Source organism: Macaca thibetana, chromosome 1 (assembly GCF_024542745.1).
Source record: "Macaca thibetana thibetana isolate TM-01 chromosome 1, ASM2454274v1, whole genome shotgun sequence".
Lineage (NCBI taxonomy): Eukaryota > Metazoa > Chordata > Mammalia > Primates > Cercopithecidae > Macaca > Macaca thibetana.
The window spans coordinates 108746045-108764362 of NC_065578.1; the positions used below are offsets into that span (position 1 = coordinate 108746045).

Genomic DNA, 18318 nt, shown 5'->3' on the forward strand with positions numbered 1-18318 from the left:
TCTAAGTATCATCTATATCAGACAAAGGTGAGACTGAAGGTATGATTCATCCTGAAGCAAACTGCCCTTCAGTTGTACAGTTTGTATTTTTGTATATTAGCCTCCCAAAGGCTAATTTTTGTATTTTTAGTAGAGACAGGGTTTCACCATCTTGGCCAGGCTGGTGTTGAACTCCTGACCCGTGAAACTTGTGAAACCAAACAAGTTATGCACTTCCAAAATACAATGGTGGGACAGGCACAGTATAGACATTTCCATTCCAAAAAACGGAAATGGGAAAGATGAAAGGGGATTCCAACTAAGTCTAAAATATAGGCAAACTTCATGATATATATTTATTTAGTTATTTTTAAAGAGTAGGTCTTAAGGCTGGGCATCCTACCACCTCGGCCTCCCAAAGTGCTAAGATCACGCCTGTAATCCTAGCACTTTGGGAGGCTGAGGTGGGAGGACTGCTTGAGGCCAGGAGTTTGAGACCAGCCTGGGCGACATGGTGAAACCCCATCTCTATAAAATACACAAAAATTAGCTGAGCATGGTGATTTCCAGCCTGTAGTCCCAGCCACTCGGGAAGCTGAGGCAGGAGGATCACTTGAGCCCAGGAGGTCGAAGCTACAATGAGCCGAGATCATGCCACTGCACTCCAGCCTGGGCAACAGTGCAAGACCCTGTGTCAAAACTAAGTAAATAGAGGGTCTTGCTCTGCCACCCAAGTTGGGGTGCAATGATGTGATCATAGCTCACTACAGCCTAGAACTCCTGAGCTCAAGCAATTCTTCTGCCTTAGCCTCCCAAGTAGCTAGGACTATAGTCATGTGCCACCACACCCAATTTTTTTTTTGGCAGAGATGGGTCTCACTATGTTGCCCAGCTGGTCTCAAACTCCTGGCCCCAAGCAATCCTCCCACCTCAGCCTCCCAAAGTGCTGGGATTATAAGCATGAGCCACTGCACCCGGCCTAGATATTAAAGCTTGAAAACAATTCTCTTTGGCTCTAACCTGGGTCCTACAGGTCCAATGTTGGGGAGGGGGTCCCTCCTCTTCCCAGACATGTTGGGATTGTGGTCTTGCTCTGCAGCCTTGCCAGAAAGCGGGTAGGCCCCCAAGGATCTGGGTGGCCTTTTTTCCATGGCTTTGGGTGATGGTCCCTCCTTTTGAAATTGAGGAGGCAGCCTTGGAGATCCCTGAACTGCCTTGTCTTAAAGAAGAGCGCACATATGCAATCGAATAGCTCTGTGGTCCTTAAAATCTGAAAGCCTTTCCTCATTGGGTTCAAACTGGCAGTTTTCCTGTTGGGGTAACTGATTAAGTTCTTAGTTCACACCGATGCTAATCTCTTTATCAAATGGTCACTCGGCCACATCCTAATTATTCTCAGTTTGTGCAATTTAGATAGACTGAGAATTTTCCAAATATTTAAGTACTGCTTTCTTCTTGCTTAATAATTCTGTCCTTGAGTCATTTCTCTTTTCCCACATTTTACTACCAGCAGTCAGGAAGAACCAAGCTGCAACTTCAACATTTTACTTAGATATTGTTTTAGCTAAATACGCAATTTCATTGCTTGCAAGTTGTACTTTCCACAAAACACTAGAACATGAACACAATTTGGCCAAGTTCTCTGCCACTTTATAACAAGCATTGTTTTTTCTCTATTGTCCAATAACATGTTCCTCATTTCTGCCAGAAACCTCATCATAATAGCCTTTGTGGTCCACATTTTAATGAATATTCTACCATGGATTACTTAGGTATTCTCTAAGATGGAAGCTTTCTCTATAGCTCTCCTCTTTTCTTTCTGAGCCTTCACCGGAATCGTCTTTAAGTTTCATTAACAGCTATGTAGGCTTTTTCAAGCATGCACCTCAAAACTCTTTCTGCTTCTACCTATTTTCTTTTGTTCATTTTGCCATGATTAAGCCACCATAAATTATAACATAAAAGTAACAAGGATGATGGCAAACTCTTAAAAATATTATTGTTTTGTAGTTTTTACTAATTGAGAAAGCTTATATAATCTTCATTATGCATGGATTCTATATTTGTAAATTTGTTTACCTTCTTAAATTTATTTGTAACCCCCAAATCAATACTCATGGTGCCTTGCTAGTCATTTACAGACATTTACAGAGCAGCAAAAATGTGAGTCACCCAGTGTACCCATTCCCAGCTGAGGTCAAACAAGCTGATTTGTGTTCAGTTCTAACACTATAAACAAGTGTCCTTTTCACGGTCTATTTAGTGCTAGGTTTTTGCACGTTCATGCTTTTTTTGGGGTACTTTTTCTACCTAAATGGCCTCCAAGTGCAGTGTCAACATGCTGTTGAGTGTTCCTAAACGCAAGAAGGCTTTGATGTGCCTCATGGAGGAAATATGAGTATATGAGACAAGCTTTGTTTGGGCAAGAGTTGTAGTGCTATTGGCCATGAATTCAGTGTTAATGAATCAATAATACACATTAAATAAGGTATCTTTAAACAGAAACACACATAAAACAAAGTTATGTATTGATCATTTGATGAAAATGAGTGCTGTGACCAGAAGTTTGCATAAACCTAACCCTATATGTCCCCCTAGGAGCAATGGTTCACTGTTAACTAATTCAGTATTCATGACAACTTTACAGAACATAACTATCACTAATAATGACAACCAACTGTACTGAGATTTCCAGGTAAAAGATCAATAGGGAGAATGTAGTTTATTAAAATGTATCAAAAGAATCATGGACCTGAAACTACTGCTGGGTAAAACTGGCAAGATTTGAATTCATAATAAACTTAATTCCCAATATTTCAGTCTCTTTTTTCCCCACTACCTGATATTACCTTGTGTTTTTATTTAAATATTTTGTATTTTATCATTATTGGGAAAGGATACACGTTTTCTGTAGAAATTTTGAAACTACAAGTGGGAAAATAAAGAGAGTAAGATATTGTAAATAAAATCACAGAACTTTTAATCAGAAGGAACATGAATATGTATTTGGGGGTCTTCATCTTACTCTGATTGACAACTTGACGTGTATAAAAGTGAAGTTGTATTAAAGGTAAAATGCCAGCATCACATTTTAGTATACTTTTTCTTTAAAAAAAAAAAAAAGCAAGAAAATATATGTTGTAAATGGAATTTATGCCAACCTTGTAACTGAAATATGCAGTCATTGTTAACAATCTACTGCAGCGAAAACTGAACTCAGCATATCATAAAAAAGGTTGTTACACAAGATGCCTTGAAGACGCTGGTTTACTGCACTAGCAGCACTTTGCATTGTATACCTTTAAGTTATCCTTTTTAAAAAATCTCAATCCCAGCACTTTGGGAGGCCGAGGCGGGCGGATCATGAGGTCAGGAGATCAAGACCATCCTGGCTAACACAGTGAAACCCCGTCTCTACTTAAAATTAAAAAAAAAAAATTAGATGGGCATGGTGGCAGGCGCCTGTAGTCCCAGCTACTTGGGAGGCTGAGGCAGGAGAATGGCATGAACCCGGGAGGTGGAGCTTGCAGTGAGCCGAGATCGCACCACTGCACTCCAGCCTGGGCAACAGAGTGAGACTCCATCTCAACAACAACAACAACAACAACAAAAACTCAAGTAACATCCTGAAAAACTTACATTGACTATGTAATATATTTTAATGCAAAACCTCTTATAGATTTCCCTATTGATTCCCAAAATTTGAGCAACTCTCAATAGGAAATTAAAACCAGAAATAAAATAGCCCAGCAGTCTTTGTGATATTAATAATTAGGTATACAATATTGGTGTAGAACAATGCCTACATTTGCTTCACTAAGTAAATTATACAATGAAAAGCTGGACTTAAGACATCATAAAACAAAAAGATGGAAAATATCTGTTAGTCACCAAAAATCAAATTATCATCTTAATTGTAGCTAGTTTATTTCTTCAACTTCATATGTGCGAGACAAACAAACTTTATAATCCATTATACAAACTAATATTCCTTATAAGAAAATCAAAATTTGCCGGGCGCGGTGGCTCAAGCCTGTAATCCCAGCACTTTGGGAGGCCGAGGCGGGTGGATCACGAGGTCAGGAGATCGAGACTATCCTGGCTAACATGGTGAAACCCCGTCTCTACTAAAAATACAAAAAAAACTAGCCGGGCGTGGTGGCGGGCGCCTGTAGTCTCAGCTACTCGGGAGGCTGAGGCGGGAGAATGGCGTGAACCCGGGAGGCGGAGCTTGCAGTGAGCCGAGATCACGCCACTGCACTCCAGCCTGGGAGACACAGCGAGACTCCGTCTCAAAAAAAAAAAAAAAAAAAAGAAAATCAAAATTAATACTATATAAACACGGTTCCTTTAAATGGAATACATATATGTGTGTGTATACATGTACACACAAACATATGTATACACACACATATATTTGTGTACATATACATATACATATATATAATCTCCCAAATCCTTCAATAATTCTTTTTCACAGCTTAAAGACAGAAGTATACTCCCTCTAACTCTGCATATCAACAGGGACAACCTCCTTCTATTCTTGTGAGACTTCATGCTGTAATACACAGAGCAGGTGGCATGTGATTTGCTGTTTTTTATTTGAAATCCAAATGAACCTTTAACCATATAAGATTTAGTACGCAAAGATAGTCTAATGAATAATAAAATCATCAATGCTGTGAAAAACAGAAAAGTCCTCAGAGTGGGTTCAATGGGCTTTTAGTGGTAATTGGGCAACTTCAACATACTCAAGACCCATTTTGATCAAACTGCGTCTTTCACTTTCTCATTTCGGAAACAACAGTTGCCTCTTGGTTGGCATGTTCAACATGGTTGACTTGGTTGGCCAGTCACTTTAGGCCAGGCCAGCCCAGTTAGAAAGGCAACAAGGCATATTTACAGTTTCCGCCTAAACTCTGGGAGCAGGTACAGAGTCAGTTGCTACTTTGTGGCAAGGAAGAGATAATTAATATTCAAAGTCAATGTGGTTAAAAAAAAAAAAAAGAAACAAAAAACTGCTGGGTAATATGAAAAAAATGTTACCCTGGTAATATTATACTATATCAGAAACAAATAGAATTGCACTCTAGTAAAGTATATGTCAGGAAAGCGGGCTTTTTCACAAGACTACACAAAAACAGGCTGAAAAAAGGCTGAGTCTGATGGTGGTATTTAAACAGTGACATGGCAGTATCAGTTCTCATTTTGGTTTCGATTGTCTTAAGTTGTTGAGGCATTAGGTATAGAAAATAATTCAATCTGGAGAAAGAGGCATTTAACAAACAGCCTTTAAAACATGCTGACGGCCGGGCGCGGTGGCTCAAGCCTGTAATCCCAGCACTTTGGGAGGCCGAGGCGGGCGGATCACAAGGTCAGGAGATCGAGACCACAGTGAAACCCCGTCTCTACTAAAAATACAAAAAATTAGCCGGGCGTGGTGGCGGGCGCCTGTAGTCCCAGCTACTCAGGAGGCTGAGGCAGGAGAATGGCGGGAACCCGGGAGGCGGAGCTTGCAGTGAGCCGAGATCGCGCCACTGCACTCCAGCCTGGGCAACAGCGTGAGATTCCGTCTCAAAAAAAACAAAAACAAAAACAAAAACAAAAAAAAACAAAAAAACATGCTGACATCCATCAGAGCGGAGGTTTTCCTTTGCTACTAAAAAGTGAATTGGAAATAAACATCCCCTATCACACAAATGTGTATGATATTTATCACAGTAGCATTAGTGAAAAAAACAGCTACAAGCTAACTGTCCAATGGAACAATGATAAATTATGTCAACCTAAAAAAATGAGGGGTTACTAGCAGAGTTAAGGTATGAGTACTGACCAATCAGCATGGATGTAGGTCATAATGCCAGGTGTTAGTAACATTTGCATGTTGGCAGGGGCTAGGGGGTACAGTGTGCATTTGTAGAAGATGTGGAGGCATCTGGGGGCAGGCAATCACTTTTTAGCAACTAGTGTGGAAGGCTTCAAATTCATTTTAACAACTGGTACAGCAATGCCAGTACCTGCTGGCTACATGCCATCCCTGGTCATTGGCATGGCAGCAGCTAACAGCACCCAAGCTATTCCTCCATGCCAGGCACTGCAGAGCATACCTCACAACAGCTCTGAGGTGGGCATTATTATTGTCCTTTTACAGATGATAAAAAAGACTTAGGAGGTTAAATGACTTTCCCAAGTTCATTCTGTTTGCAATGACAGTGCTGTGATTCAATCCTAAGCCTACTTGCCAACAAAGCTTGGCAACATTTTGCTATTCCACGTTGCCTCCCAATACTCTACAACTATATGATACAACATTAAAGGGGAAGGTCAAGATAATAAATGACAAATGAATTAAGATTACACTTGGCTGTATGAACTTTTTTCTTTCCTTTAAAATTTTCAAATGTCCTATAATATGATTATACTGCTTTTATAATGAAACACAGGTTGGTAAGAAAAACTATCATGAGGAGATACTTTATTTTTTTGAGAAAGGGTATCGCTCTCTCACCCAGGCTGGAGTGCAGTGATGTGACCATAGCTACTGCAGCCTCAACCTCCAGGACCCAAGAGATGCTCCTAACTCAGTCTCCCAAGTAGCTGGGACCACAGATGTGCGACACCATGCCCAGCTGGGGAATGGGCAATTGTGAGGAGGGGAATTTATGAGAGCAAACATTCTTAAACACTGGAAAGAGTTACTGAAGCAAAGTTACACATTTTAAAACGCATTTTTCTCTCCCCAAATAGGATGCTTTTCATCTAAAATGGTTCAACTACTGTTCTGATTGAATAAACAAAGTCACCTATTATAGCTCTTTCTAGCACCAAGACTCTAAAATATAGTCGATCCTGTATCAAAAAAAATTTTAATTATCCATCCAAAAAAATTATAAAGAAGCCAAGACATTCATTCATTTATTTGATTATTATTTACTGCCTACCTACTACATGTTAGGCATTTGGCTAGATTCTGGGGAACCCAGTTAGTCAAGAACCTTGCCTTCATGGAATTTGCACTGTAGTTCTAAGATAGCAATTCCTTGTTGGCCTAAAGGTATTTGTTGCCTCTCTGGGACAACATCAATGTACTGAAGGGCAGAGACTTCTGGCTCCATGCCCAGGAGACGTAGTCAAAGTTCATACCTCATGGGGAAGAGAGGTTAGGCTAATCCATTTCAGAGCTTGAACGTGGGTTCACTCCCACTTGGGCCAAGAACAGCAGTCAAATAAAGAACCTTGAGAAAGTACCATGACTCCTGGGAGATACCCTGACCCTAGGGTAGTTTCTATATCATCTGCTGGGAGGTCATTATTTCTTTAGGTCCCTAGGGGAAAATGAGACAGACATAAATGATTGAGAAGACACAATCATTCAGCAATCTCTAGGAATTAGTTGGTCTTGATCTTACTGTTAAGGAACGGAACCTACTTTTTAATCAAGTCATACCTTTGAGAAGACAACTCTAAAACTTCACCAATGTCACAGTATAGGTTGTGGTTCCAGAACACAAGTTACCATCATTATCACCAGTGTGAACACTACAAAGCATTTTGGTAGGTCTGACCTGACAGCCTCCTTCTTACGTAAAAATAATCTGCTTAGGCCTCAAAATGCTGTATAAATAATATTTGCTGGGAAAGTACAATGAAGATTTTTACTTCAGGAATATAAAAAACCATTTTGTGCTCAAACTTAATAGAAAGACTTTTTAAACTCCATACTACCTTCCCACAAACAAATATCCATATAAATGAACACAAACACACAGCACTATAGACTCTTTCTTCATCTTCCTTTATTGTTCTGCCCCTCAGTCAGGTCAAACCAACCTCTTTGGAACCAGGTCCCTTTTCATACTTCTTTCAGTTGCTAATTAGATGTTAAGGCCAGGCACTGTGGCTCACACTTGTAATCCCAGCACTTTGGGAAGCCGAGGTAGGCAGATAGATTGAGCCCAGGCGCTCAATACCAGCCTGGGCAACATGGTGAAACCCTGTCTATCCAAAATACAAAAATTACCCAGGCATGGAGGTACATGCCTGTAATCCCAGCTACTTGGGAGGCTGAGGTGGGAGGATGGCTTGAACCTGGGAGGGAGAGGTTGCAATGAGCCGTGTTTGCGCCACTGCTCTCCAGCCTGAGTGACAGAGCCACACCCTGTCTCAAAAAAAAAAAAAAAAAAGTAGACGTTAAAAAGTGTGCTGGGGGCTGGGCACAGTGGCTCCCGCCTGTAATCCCAACACTTTTGGAGGCTGAGGCAGGCAGATCACTCGAGCCCAGGAGCTCGGTACAAGCTTAGGCAACATGGGGAAACCCCATCTCTACAAAAAAATACAAAAAATTAGCCGGGCGTGGTGGCGTGTGCCTGCAGTCCTGGCTACTTGGGAGGCTGAAGTGGGAGGATGGCTTGAGCCTGGGAGGCGGAGGTTACAGTGAGCCAAGATGACGCCACTGCACTCCAGCCTGGGAGACAGAGTGAGACCCTGTCTCAAAACAACAACAACAACATGTGCTAAGTGTGACAGTCTGGTGAAAACTTAAGATGGCTAGAAGATCTTTTACATCAACTGTTACACGCCATCATGTCTAGAAAAGGGAGAATCTACATTCTCAGTATGTTACTTAGTCAAATGCTCCAACGCGTGTTATTGATCTCACCTTCGATATAGCTTGGACTGTCCGAAAGTCATAATTACCAGTGGTACATGGAAGGTAGTCAAGACTAGAATGACCTGGAGAGAGAAAAAAGCATTCCATAAATCAAAAAGATACTCCAATCACATGCTGATATGTGTTCAAGATTAAGCCAACACCTAAAAGACTTTTGATATCCCTACTTTGTAGTACTCCCCAAAGTCTAGAAAGATCTAGGTACTAGGGCTGAGAATGATGAGAAAGTCCTCAGCTCATTTTGTTGGGTTGATCCCCATCGCCTCCATTGAAGCAGTGAGGCTGACTACTCAAATACACATTAAAATAAAAGAAGGCTTTAACTATTTTGTATCCATACTATTGTAAGATACTCTCAGGCAAGCACCCTCTCCATTTTCTCCTTATAGAAGCTAGAATAGCGTGGGTGTTCTCCTAGAGGTCACTGTGTCATGTCTGTCTTGTCTTTTTCTTCTCCTTGTTGTTGGTTCTTCATGAAATTCATTTTTTCAGTACTTTATCTACCAAAAACTATGCATGAGGAAATGATTCTGGATGGATTACTACAAGAGTCTAGGGAGTCTCAAAAAGCCATATGAGAAATCTTGAAGATGGCTGGGCACCGTGGCCCATGCCTGTAATCACAGCACTTTGGGAGGCTGAGGTGGGCAGATCACTTAAGGTCAGGAGTTCGAGACCAGCCTGGCTAACATGGTGAAACCCTGTCTCTACTTAAAACACAAAAATTAGCTGGGCATGATGGTACATGCCTGTAGTTCCAGCTTCTTGGGAGGCTGAGGCATGAGAATTGCCTGAACCTGGGAGGCGGACGTTGCTGTGAGCCAAGATAGCACCACTGCACTCCAGCCTGGGTGACAGAGCAAGACTCTGTCTCAAAAAAAAAAAAGAAAAAAAGAAATCTTGGAGATACCAACTATCTAAGATAAAAGGGTAAATCATGGAAATTAGGGTACAACTCAAATTCTAGAAAAAACTGAGCTATGCTTAAAGAAATTCTACTAGAAGTTTAAAAATTAATCAAAATAAGAAATTTACAATTTGCTTTTCAGCACCAATATTTTATTTCTTTAGGCTTCTAATATAATTATCATGTGCCTCAATGAAATGACACATGCATTATGGAATACCAGGAGGCAGGAGATGTTGCCTCTGCTCTTGTTCAAGCAGGATATTAAGACAGCCAGGCAACAAGTCCTGATTTAAGACCAGAGGCCAATGTATCCTCAGCATGCCCTCCTAGTGGAAGCCCAGCTGTATATCAGGAGGGATAAGGAACTGACTGATCCTCCTTCCAGTCCCCCAATCCTGACAGTACCTCCTTTGTGGTAGGGGCAAGGACAACAGATGAACAACCATGAGCCCATGGGCACCACAGTCCCTCAACACACCTGTGGGAAAGGACACAGGAACAATACAGTTTGGAGGAAAAGTGCCAGGATGTGTTTAATGGACATTTTCTGTTTCTATATAGGGGTTTTCCCAAGTATTGTGAGCTTCCCTTCTCAATACAGAGCACTCTCTTCCCTCTTTCTTCTTGCTCATCTTGATGCTAAGCAGCCACCAAGGACTGAAAAGGTGTCCATCTTCCTACTGTGGAAGAAGGTGATCAGAAGACGTTCCCGGCCAGGCGCAGTGGTTCATACCTGTAATCCCAGCACTTTGGGAGGCTGAGGCATGTGGATCACCTGATGTCAGGAGTTCGAGACCAGCCTGCCCAACATGGTGAAACCCCATCTCCACTAAAAATACAAAAAATTAGCTGTGCATGGTGGTGGGTGCCTGTAATCCCAGGTCCTTGGGAAGTTGAGGCAGGACAATCGCTTGAACCTGGGAGGCGGAGGTTGCAGTGAGCCAAGATCGCACCATTGCACTCCAGCCTGGGCAACAAGAGTGAAACTCCGTCCCTACCGCACCCTAAAAAAAGATGTTCCCAGTTCTAAAGCAAAACCAACACAACTACAACTTCCTGAAAGTCTGTCTTGCAAACATTTCCTGTGATTGAGGCTAAAGACAGTTTCAGGAAGAAATGATACTAGGTGCTTAACCGCCCCCCAAATCTGTTGTCATCTTCTTGCTGGGTTGAAATAACAGACTCAAAATATGACTTACCCCAGTGCTATCTCCAACCCAGGACAAGGATACTGAGCCTCTGAGATCATCAAACACATGCTATAAGGGGAAAAAAAATTAATTTAGAAATGACAGCTACTCTCCTTCAATCTTTGGCTTCTTTAAATATCTGAACTTTATTACTGTTCAGAGTAATTAAGTTAATAATTATAAAGGGGATATGGATTCCCAGTACAAAATTTGGGAGAGATGGGATTTAACTACTTAATATGAATCACAAATAACCTGGAAATTTAAATTCTCTTTTACACAAAGTAAGCCAAGCAGATGAGTTTTCTTTACTGCACCAGATGGGGAGATGGGATAATCTAATTGCTTTCTCCAACAGAACTAAATATAAAGGTATAGCAAAGTATTTTTAGGACACTTTAAAACAAGAGATCATAGCCCACACTGGCAGGCGTAATTGTAACCAAATCAGCATAATTTAAATTTTTCTGGGCATCCTTTACAGTATAGCTGAGAAGTTCATAACTGGATTCCTTTTACTTCTAGGCTAGCTCACTCAAAATGACAAGGGGCAGAAGCAAGAAGCAAATGTCTTTGTTTCACCTTTTTATTTAATAACCATAGTAATAATGATAATAATAAAACAACCTCACTAGAGTTGCAGTGAAAGTAAGGAGGTAAAAAAGGGAAAACTGGTATATTATACTCAAAATATAATAAGCATGTTAAAATATAGTTATAATCATCATTGTAGGTGGTTTTGGATTTGTTTTTTAAATACTTCCTTTCTCTACTTATACAATAATATATATTCATTAAAAGAGATGTAGACAATTATAACAAGGTATAATAAAAATAAGTCATTCACAATCCTACCACATAGAGATATACTCAAGGTTAATATTATATGTATTAATACAATCTTCTGTTCTCTATCATTTTTGTAACTGATTAAAAAAAAAAAACCAAAGAGGCAATAACTGCACTTGGCAAAAATTTCAAACCATATAGAAATTACATACTATATAGAATCTATATAGCAAAAAGTGAAGATCCTTCTCTTTTCCAGGCCACATGTTCACCACCCAAGCCCCATTTCTTAGACAGTTTAATAGTTCAGTATATATTTCTAATAATTGTTGATGATTATGCTTTTTTCTTAAGACTTATAATCTTACTAAGATTTTAAAATCTTAAACATGCCTTGCCCTCCCATATATGAGAAGCTCCTTAGAAGCCAGGGAATGTAACTTTATATTTCTTGGTACTCCCTGTGCCTACCACAGGAATACTTTGCACACTCAGTAAGCATTTGTTGAAAATGATTACACATCCTTCCCAAACCATAAACTCAACCTCAAAATAGAACATGTCTAAAAATGGTTGGGATGTCAGCTACTCGGTCACTCAAGCCACCAATCCCAACATAGAAATCTAAAGAAACAGAACTCAAAACATGAACTGTTTTGTTTATCTTGGAATTTTCTCTTGTAGTCTTGAACGGGCTTCTGAATTAATTCACCTATGTGATTTCCCCTCTGGACCATAAGTACCTTTGATGTCAAAAGAATCTCTCACACAATTTCTGTAAGTTAGTACAATCAGTGCCTCACGCAGGTCTTGCTCCGTAAATAATGGTTAACTCTCAAATGCTCGGCAGAGCTTCTCACAGCCTCTGCAGGACAGAAGGGTTATTCAGATATGCAGGCTTGCCAGGCATCTGAGAAAAAGTAGGGCTGCTAGAGCTTCTGAAACCGGAAGCTTAAAAGTGACACAGCAGTGTGCCTTATACGATATTTCACACATAGCAAAACCACACATTCTCTTGAGTGAGCATAATGTCTGAACTGACATCAATGAGGTCCTTCAGGAAAAACAGGAACATCCAGAGCTACCACAAGCACCAGGCAGATCACAAGGGCTAAGATCACAGTCATCTAAACATAGGTTATCTTTCCAAGGAAGGTCCTTGTCATAACTGACTAAGAGAAAAGAAAAAGCCCATCAATTATGGCACTGGAATTAGTGGTTGTCTTCATCAGGCTGTAAGATATCAGTCTTGAGCCAATCAGGACTGCAACTTTTACTTTTCAGGCAATGCTCTACACAGCTGACCCAGTCAATGCAGACTGGCATTACCCACATTTTCCTATTGCTCAACTATAGAACGAGGATTATCACGTGTCACTGGCAACTCTCAGCTTCACTGAAACAACTGAAATGGTAATGGACCTCATTCATCATCCAAAGAGTTCCTTTGGAAATGTAGCAAAACTGTGATTTTCTACTACCCTTAAGCTTCCTTCCCATCCGCTCCAAATAACCAGTGAAGATTTGCTTTTGAAAATGGGCAAACTCACTGAAAAACTCATCTACCTATAGCAAATGCAACTAATTTTTTAATATTTCAGTCTCTAACATTCTTACACTGGTGAAAATTCAAAAAGAAAAATGAAATGAGATGTTACAGCAGGCCCAAAGGTTAAGCAGAAAGAAAAGGTCATATGGAAAGGAGATAAATCCAGGAGAACTAGGGACCCAAGAGTACAGATTCAATCCTGGCCTTTCAATGGGAGAAAAAATATGGATGTCCAGGAAAGGGCGGACAACCTGGTCATGGTTAGGAGACAGAATTCACAAGTCAGCACAAAGCCATCAATCCTAATCCAGAATCATTTCTAATATTTAAGACAACATACATGTCATTCTACACTGCAGTGGCATCTTAGATCTTTCAAAATATGTATTACAGCACTTTTAATTGTAGCCACAAGAACCCTGCCTGTCCTCCCCACTAGACCTGAGGTCCATCTGGTAAAGGAATCAAGCCTATACATTTCAGCAGCTAACACCCAGCACAGTGCACAGTGGGCACACACAATAAATATTAAATTCTTGAAGAACTACTTATGAAGTTCTGAAAAAGAGGATGATGAAGTAAAAAGAGAAGGCCAGGCCCACTTAACTTCCCCATGACAGACATGGGTATGAAATGTAAAAGTTCATTTCAGAGTGGACTTCTGCTTCTGGTCAAGATAGAGTGACAGGGATCACATTTACCTTTCTACGGGAAATAGCTAATAAAAAAAAAAAAAAAAAAAAAAAAAAAAAAAAAAAAAAAAAAACCACACACACAGAATAGGCTGGGCGCGGTGGCTGATGCCTGTAATCCCAGCACTTTGGGAGGTTGACACAGGTGGATCACGAGGTCAGGGGTTCGAGTGAAACCCCGTCTCTACTAAAGATACAAAAAATTAGCCAGGCGCGGCAGCACACCTGTAATCCCAGCCACTTGGGAGGCTGAGGCAGAGAATTGCTTGAACCCAAGAGGCGGAGGCTGCAGTCAGCCAAGATCGCGCCATTGCACTCCAGTCTGTGTGACAGGGTAAGACTCCATCTCAAACAAACACACACACAGAATATATGAAATCACTGTTTCCAAGATATTGAACACCAGGCACAAAGGACGACGATTCCTGAAAGAAAAGGAACTGAACGAGAGTACCCTACAGCTTACTGGCTTACTGCCTGGAGAGAATTTCAGGCACAGTACAGGGGAGGGGCACCCAGGCAGAGCCCAGCGTTCTCCCTAAACTGAAGAGAGGAAGCTGATAGTCTGGGGAGGCCAAAGAGGTTCACAGGGCAGAAGATTAGAGCAGAAAGACTTACAAAGAAAAAAATTTCTGGAGATCTGAGCAGTGGGCCTCCCCTGCCACCCCACCAAGTCTTCCGCTGAACACCGAACAGCACACGCATGTGAGGAAACTACCTGAGGCCAGGGAAATAATTACCTGAAAGGATGGCAGAGAACAATATTCAGACCTCACACAGGAACAGGAATAATCCTTGTTCCCAGCAACCATAATAGGAAACCTTGTATTTCAAGGAAATTGGGTAGAGTACTCAGAAACATTTACCTCTGTGGTAAGGAAAAATAACCCCAGACTTAATGCTGTGCTGGTCCCGCCTAAAAAAAGCTTAAAAGCAAGACCCAAAAGGATCAAACTGTTTCCAAGTAATCAGTGTTCCAGAACAAAGTTCAAGAATATTTATAAGAATACAAAAATATCTAGCATCCAACAAGCAAAAACTCACAATATCCAACTGAAAAATCATCAGGTGGGTAGGTGCAGTAGCTCATGTCTATAATCCCTGACCTTTGGGAAGCCGAGGTGGGAGGATCACTTGAGGCCAGGAGTTCGAAGCTAGCTTGGGCAATGTAGCAAGATCCCCATTTCCACAAAAACAATTTAAAAAAAATCAGCTAGGCATGGTTACACATGCTTGTTAGACCTCGCTACTTGGGAGGCTGAGGCAGAAGGATCTCTTGAGCCCAGGAGTTTGAGGCTACAGTGAGCTATGATTATACCACTGCACTCCAGCCTGAGCAACAAAGCAAGACCCTGTCTCTTAAAATAAATTTTTAAAAATAACGAGGCACCGGGCCCGGTGGCTCACGCCTGTAATCCCAGGACTTTGGGAGGCCAAGACGGGCGGATTACGAGGTCAGGAGATCGAGACCATCCTGGCTAGCACAGTGAAACCCCGTCTCTACTAAAATACAAAAAAAATTAGCTGGGTGTGGTGGCGGGCGCCTGTAGTCCCAGCTACTTGAGAGGCTGAGGCAGGAGAATGGCGTGAACCCGGGAGGTGGAGCTTGCAGTGAGCCGATATCGCACCACTGCACTCCAGCCTGGGCGACAGAGCGAGACTCCGTCTCAAAACAAACAAACAAACAAACAAACAAAAAAAACATAACCAGGCACGCAAAGAAGAAATCAGGACCCATAATGAAGAGAAAAATCAAACTGACTCAGAAATAACAAAGATAATTAGTAGATAAGGACACTGAAACAGTTATAACTGTACTCCACAAGAAATTAGAGAATGGATTGAGAATGTTAAAGAAAAAAAATTTTTGAAAGACTTAAATCAGGCCAGGCGCGGTGGCTCATGCCTATAATCCCAGCATTTTGGCAGGCCAAAGTGGGCAGATCACTTGAGGTCAGAAGTTCAAGACCAGCCTGGCCAACATGGTGAGATCCCATCTCTACTAAAAATATGAAAATTACTAAAATACTAAAAATTAGCCAGGTGTGGTGGTGGGCACCTGTAATCCCAGCTACTCAGGAGGCTGAGGGAGGAGAATCACTTGAACCCAGAAGGCAGAGGTTGCAGTGAGCAGAGACTGCACCACTGCACTCCAGCTTGGGTAACAAGAGTGAAACACTGTTTCAAAAAAAAAAAAAAGACTTAAATTAGACTTGTAGAAATGAGAATTACAATGTTTGAGATGAAAAGTATACTGGATAGGGCGCTGTGGCTCATACCTGTAATCCCAGCACTTTGGGAGGCTGAGGTGGGCAGATCACCTGAGTTCAGAAGTTCGAGACCAGCCTTGCCAACATAGTGAAAACTTGCCTCTACTAAAAATACAAAAACTAGCCAGGTGTGGTGACATACACCTGTAGTCCCAGCTACTCACAAGGCTGAGGCAGGAGAATTGCTTGAACCTGGGAGGTGGAGGCTGTATTAAGCCGAGATTGCACCACTGAACTCCACCTGAACGACAGAGTGAGACTCCGTCTCAAAAACAAACAAACAAATAAACAAACAAAACAAACACTGGACAGGCTGAACGGGAGATTAGACACTGTAGAAGAGATGAGTGTGAACCTGAAGCCATACCAACAGAAACTATCCAAAGTGAAACAGAGATAAGAAAAGACAAAAAACGAACAGAGCCATCAATTTAGAAAATGTTCTAGTTTCTACAAATGTTCTTGAAGTTGTTCTATAGCTCAGCGATGGCTCTGTCATTCTTTTTGAAGTAGAACAACTTCAGACAGCTGATTATATATGCAATCAGGGCATCTAGAGGAGGCTGGGCTGGAGACAGAAAAAAAAGTTAAGATATAATAGCCAAAATTTCCCCAAATGTGATGAAAAGGATAAACCCAGAGATCCAAGAAGCTCAGAAACCCGAAGCTCAAGAAACATGGTGAAAAATACACCAAAGCACATCATATCATAGTCAAATAATCTAAAATCAGCAATAGAGAAAAATCCTAAAAGCATCCACAAAAAAGATGACATTACATACAGAGAAACAAAGAATGATAGCAGACTTTTCCTACAATACAAGCCAGACAGTGGAGTAACATATTTAAAGTACTGGGTAAAAAACAGTCAAGCTGTAATTCTATAGCAAGTGAAACTATTTTTCAAAAATGCAGGTTTCACAATGAGATACCATCTCATACTAGAAAGAGTGACTACTATTATTAAAACATCAAAAAAAAAAAAAAAAAAAAAAAACCCAGATACTGGTGAGGCTGTGGAGAAAAGGGAATGATTATATACTGTTGGAGGGAATGTTCAGCCACCGTGAAAAGCGATTTGGATTCTCAGAGAACTTAAAAGAGAACTATGATCTGACCCAGCAATCCCGTTACTGGGTATATATCCAAAAGAAAACAAATCATTCTACCAAAAAGACACATGCACTATGTTAATTATCGCTCTACTGACAATAGCAAAGACATGGAATCAACCTAGGAGCCCATCAGCAGTGGACTGGATAAAGAAAATATGGTCTATATACACCATGTAATACTATGGAGCCATAAAACGAATGCCTGTCCCTTGCAGCAACATGGATGCAGATGGAGGCCATTACGCTAAGCAAATTAACACAGAAACAGAAAACCAAATACCACATGCTCTCACTTATAATGGGAGGTAAACACTGGGTACTCACGGACTATAAAGATGGCAACAATAGAAACGGGATTATTAGAGGAGGGACAGAGGTGAGTATTGAAAAACTAACCGTTGGGTGCTATGTTCACTACCTGAGTGATGGAAGCATTTGTATTCCAGCATCACATGATATACCCAGGTAACAAACCTGCACATATACCCCTAAATCTAAAAGTTGAAAAAAAACCGCACGTTTCAAAAAGGAAAAGTTCTGTGTTTCCGCACTTGTCCATCGCTCCTCAGCATTCTACGGTGGGTGTTTCTTTTTGACAGCCACCAGGGACGGACTACACCAGTGCAAAAGATCTGAAAGACAGCCAAAGTCCCATTTTTCACTGCAAAACAAACCATTCTGGTTTGTAATTATCACAGCTCAAAGTGATCTCCTCTTCCTAAGTATTACCCTCACAGCATTTACAGACACTCCTTGTACTATAACTATTTATATATATATATAAATGTAAACTATACGTACACGTAAACTATACATGTAGAACTATTTACATATTTGTCTTCCTCTCAAATTATGCTATAACTTCTTAATGGCAGACACTATAATTTGGTATTACCCATCAGGCCTAGAACAAGGTCTTATACATACTAGATGCTCCACAAACATTTTCATAAAAGTCTATTCACAAACTCCTGCTACTAACGTTCTTTCTTTTTCTTAGTATTTTTTTTTTTAATTCACGATAGCTGTTTGTCCCGAACTAACATTATTGATCTGTGTGTAATCTTCCTTCTAACACGGTTACTGCTGTCTCAGTAAATAATGGCTGAATAGAGTTATTCCTATGCTCTTCCAGCCAGCCAAGACACTGTTA

At 40.9% G+C, this 18318-nt stretch overlaps 1 protein-coding gene across 5 annotated transcripts in view; it reads right to left on the minus strand.

Moving 5' to 3' along the window:
• SORT1 (sortilin 1) overlaps positions 1–18318 on the minus strand; it is an 86279-nt gene that overhangs the window by 46793 nt on the left and 21168 nt on the right. For 4 of the 5 annotated variants that reach the window (XM_050745701.1, XM_050745691.1, XM_050745715.1 and 1 more), the window contains 2 exons: positions 10760–10819; positions 8639–8712 (listed from right to left, as the gene is read on the minus strand). In XM_050745701.1, the coding sequence (XP_050601658.1) occupies positions 8639–8712; positions 10760–10819 (134 nt within the window). Of the gene's footprint in view, positions 1–7122; positions 7262–8638; positions 8713–10759; positions 10820–18318 lie in introns of those variants that run through there. The other variant, XM_050745720.1, reaches the window with a different exon arrangement.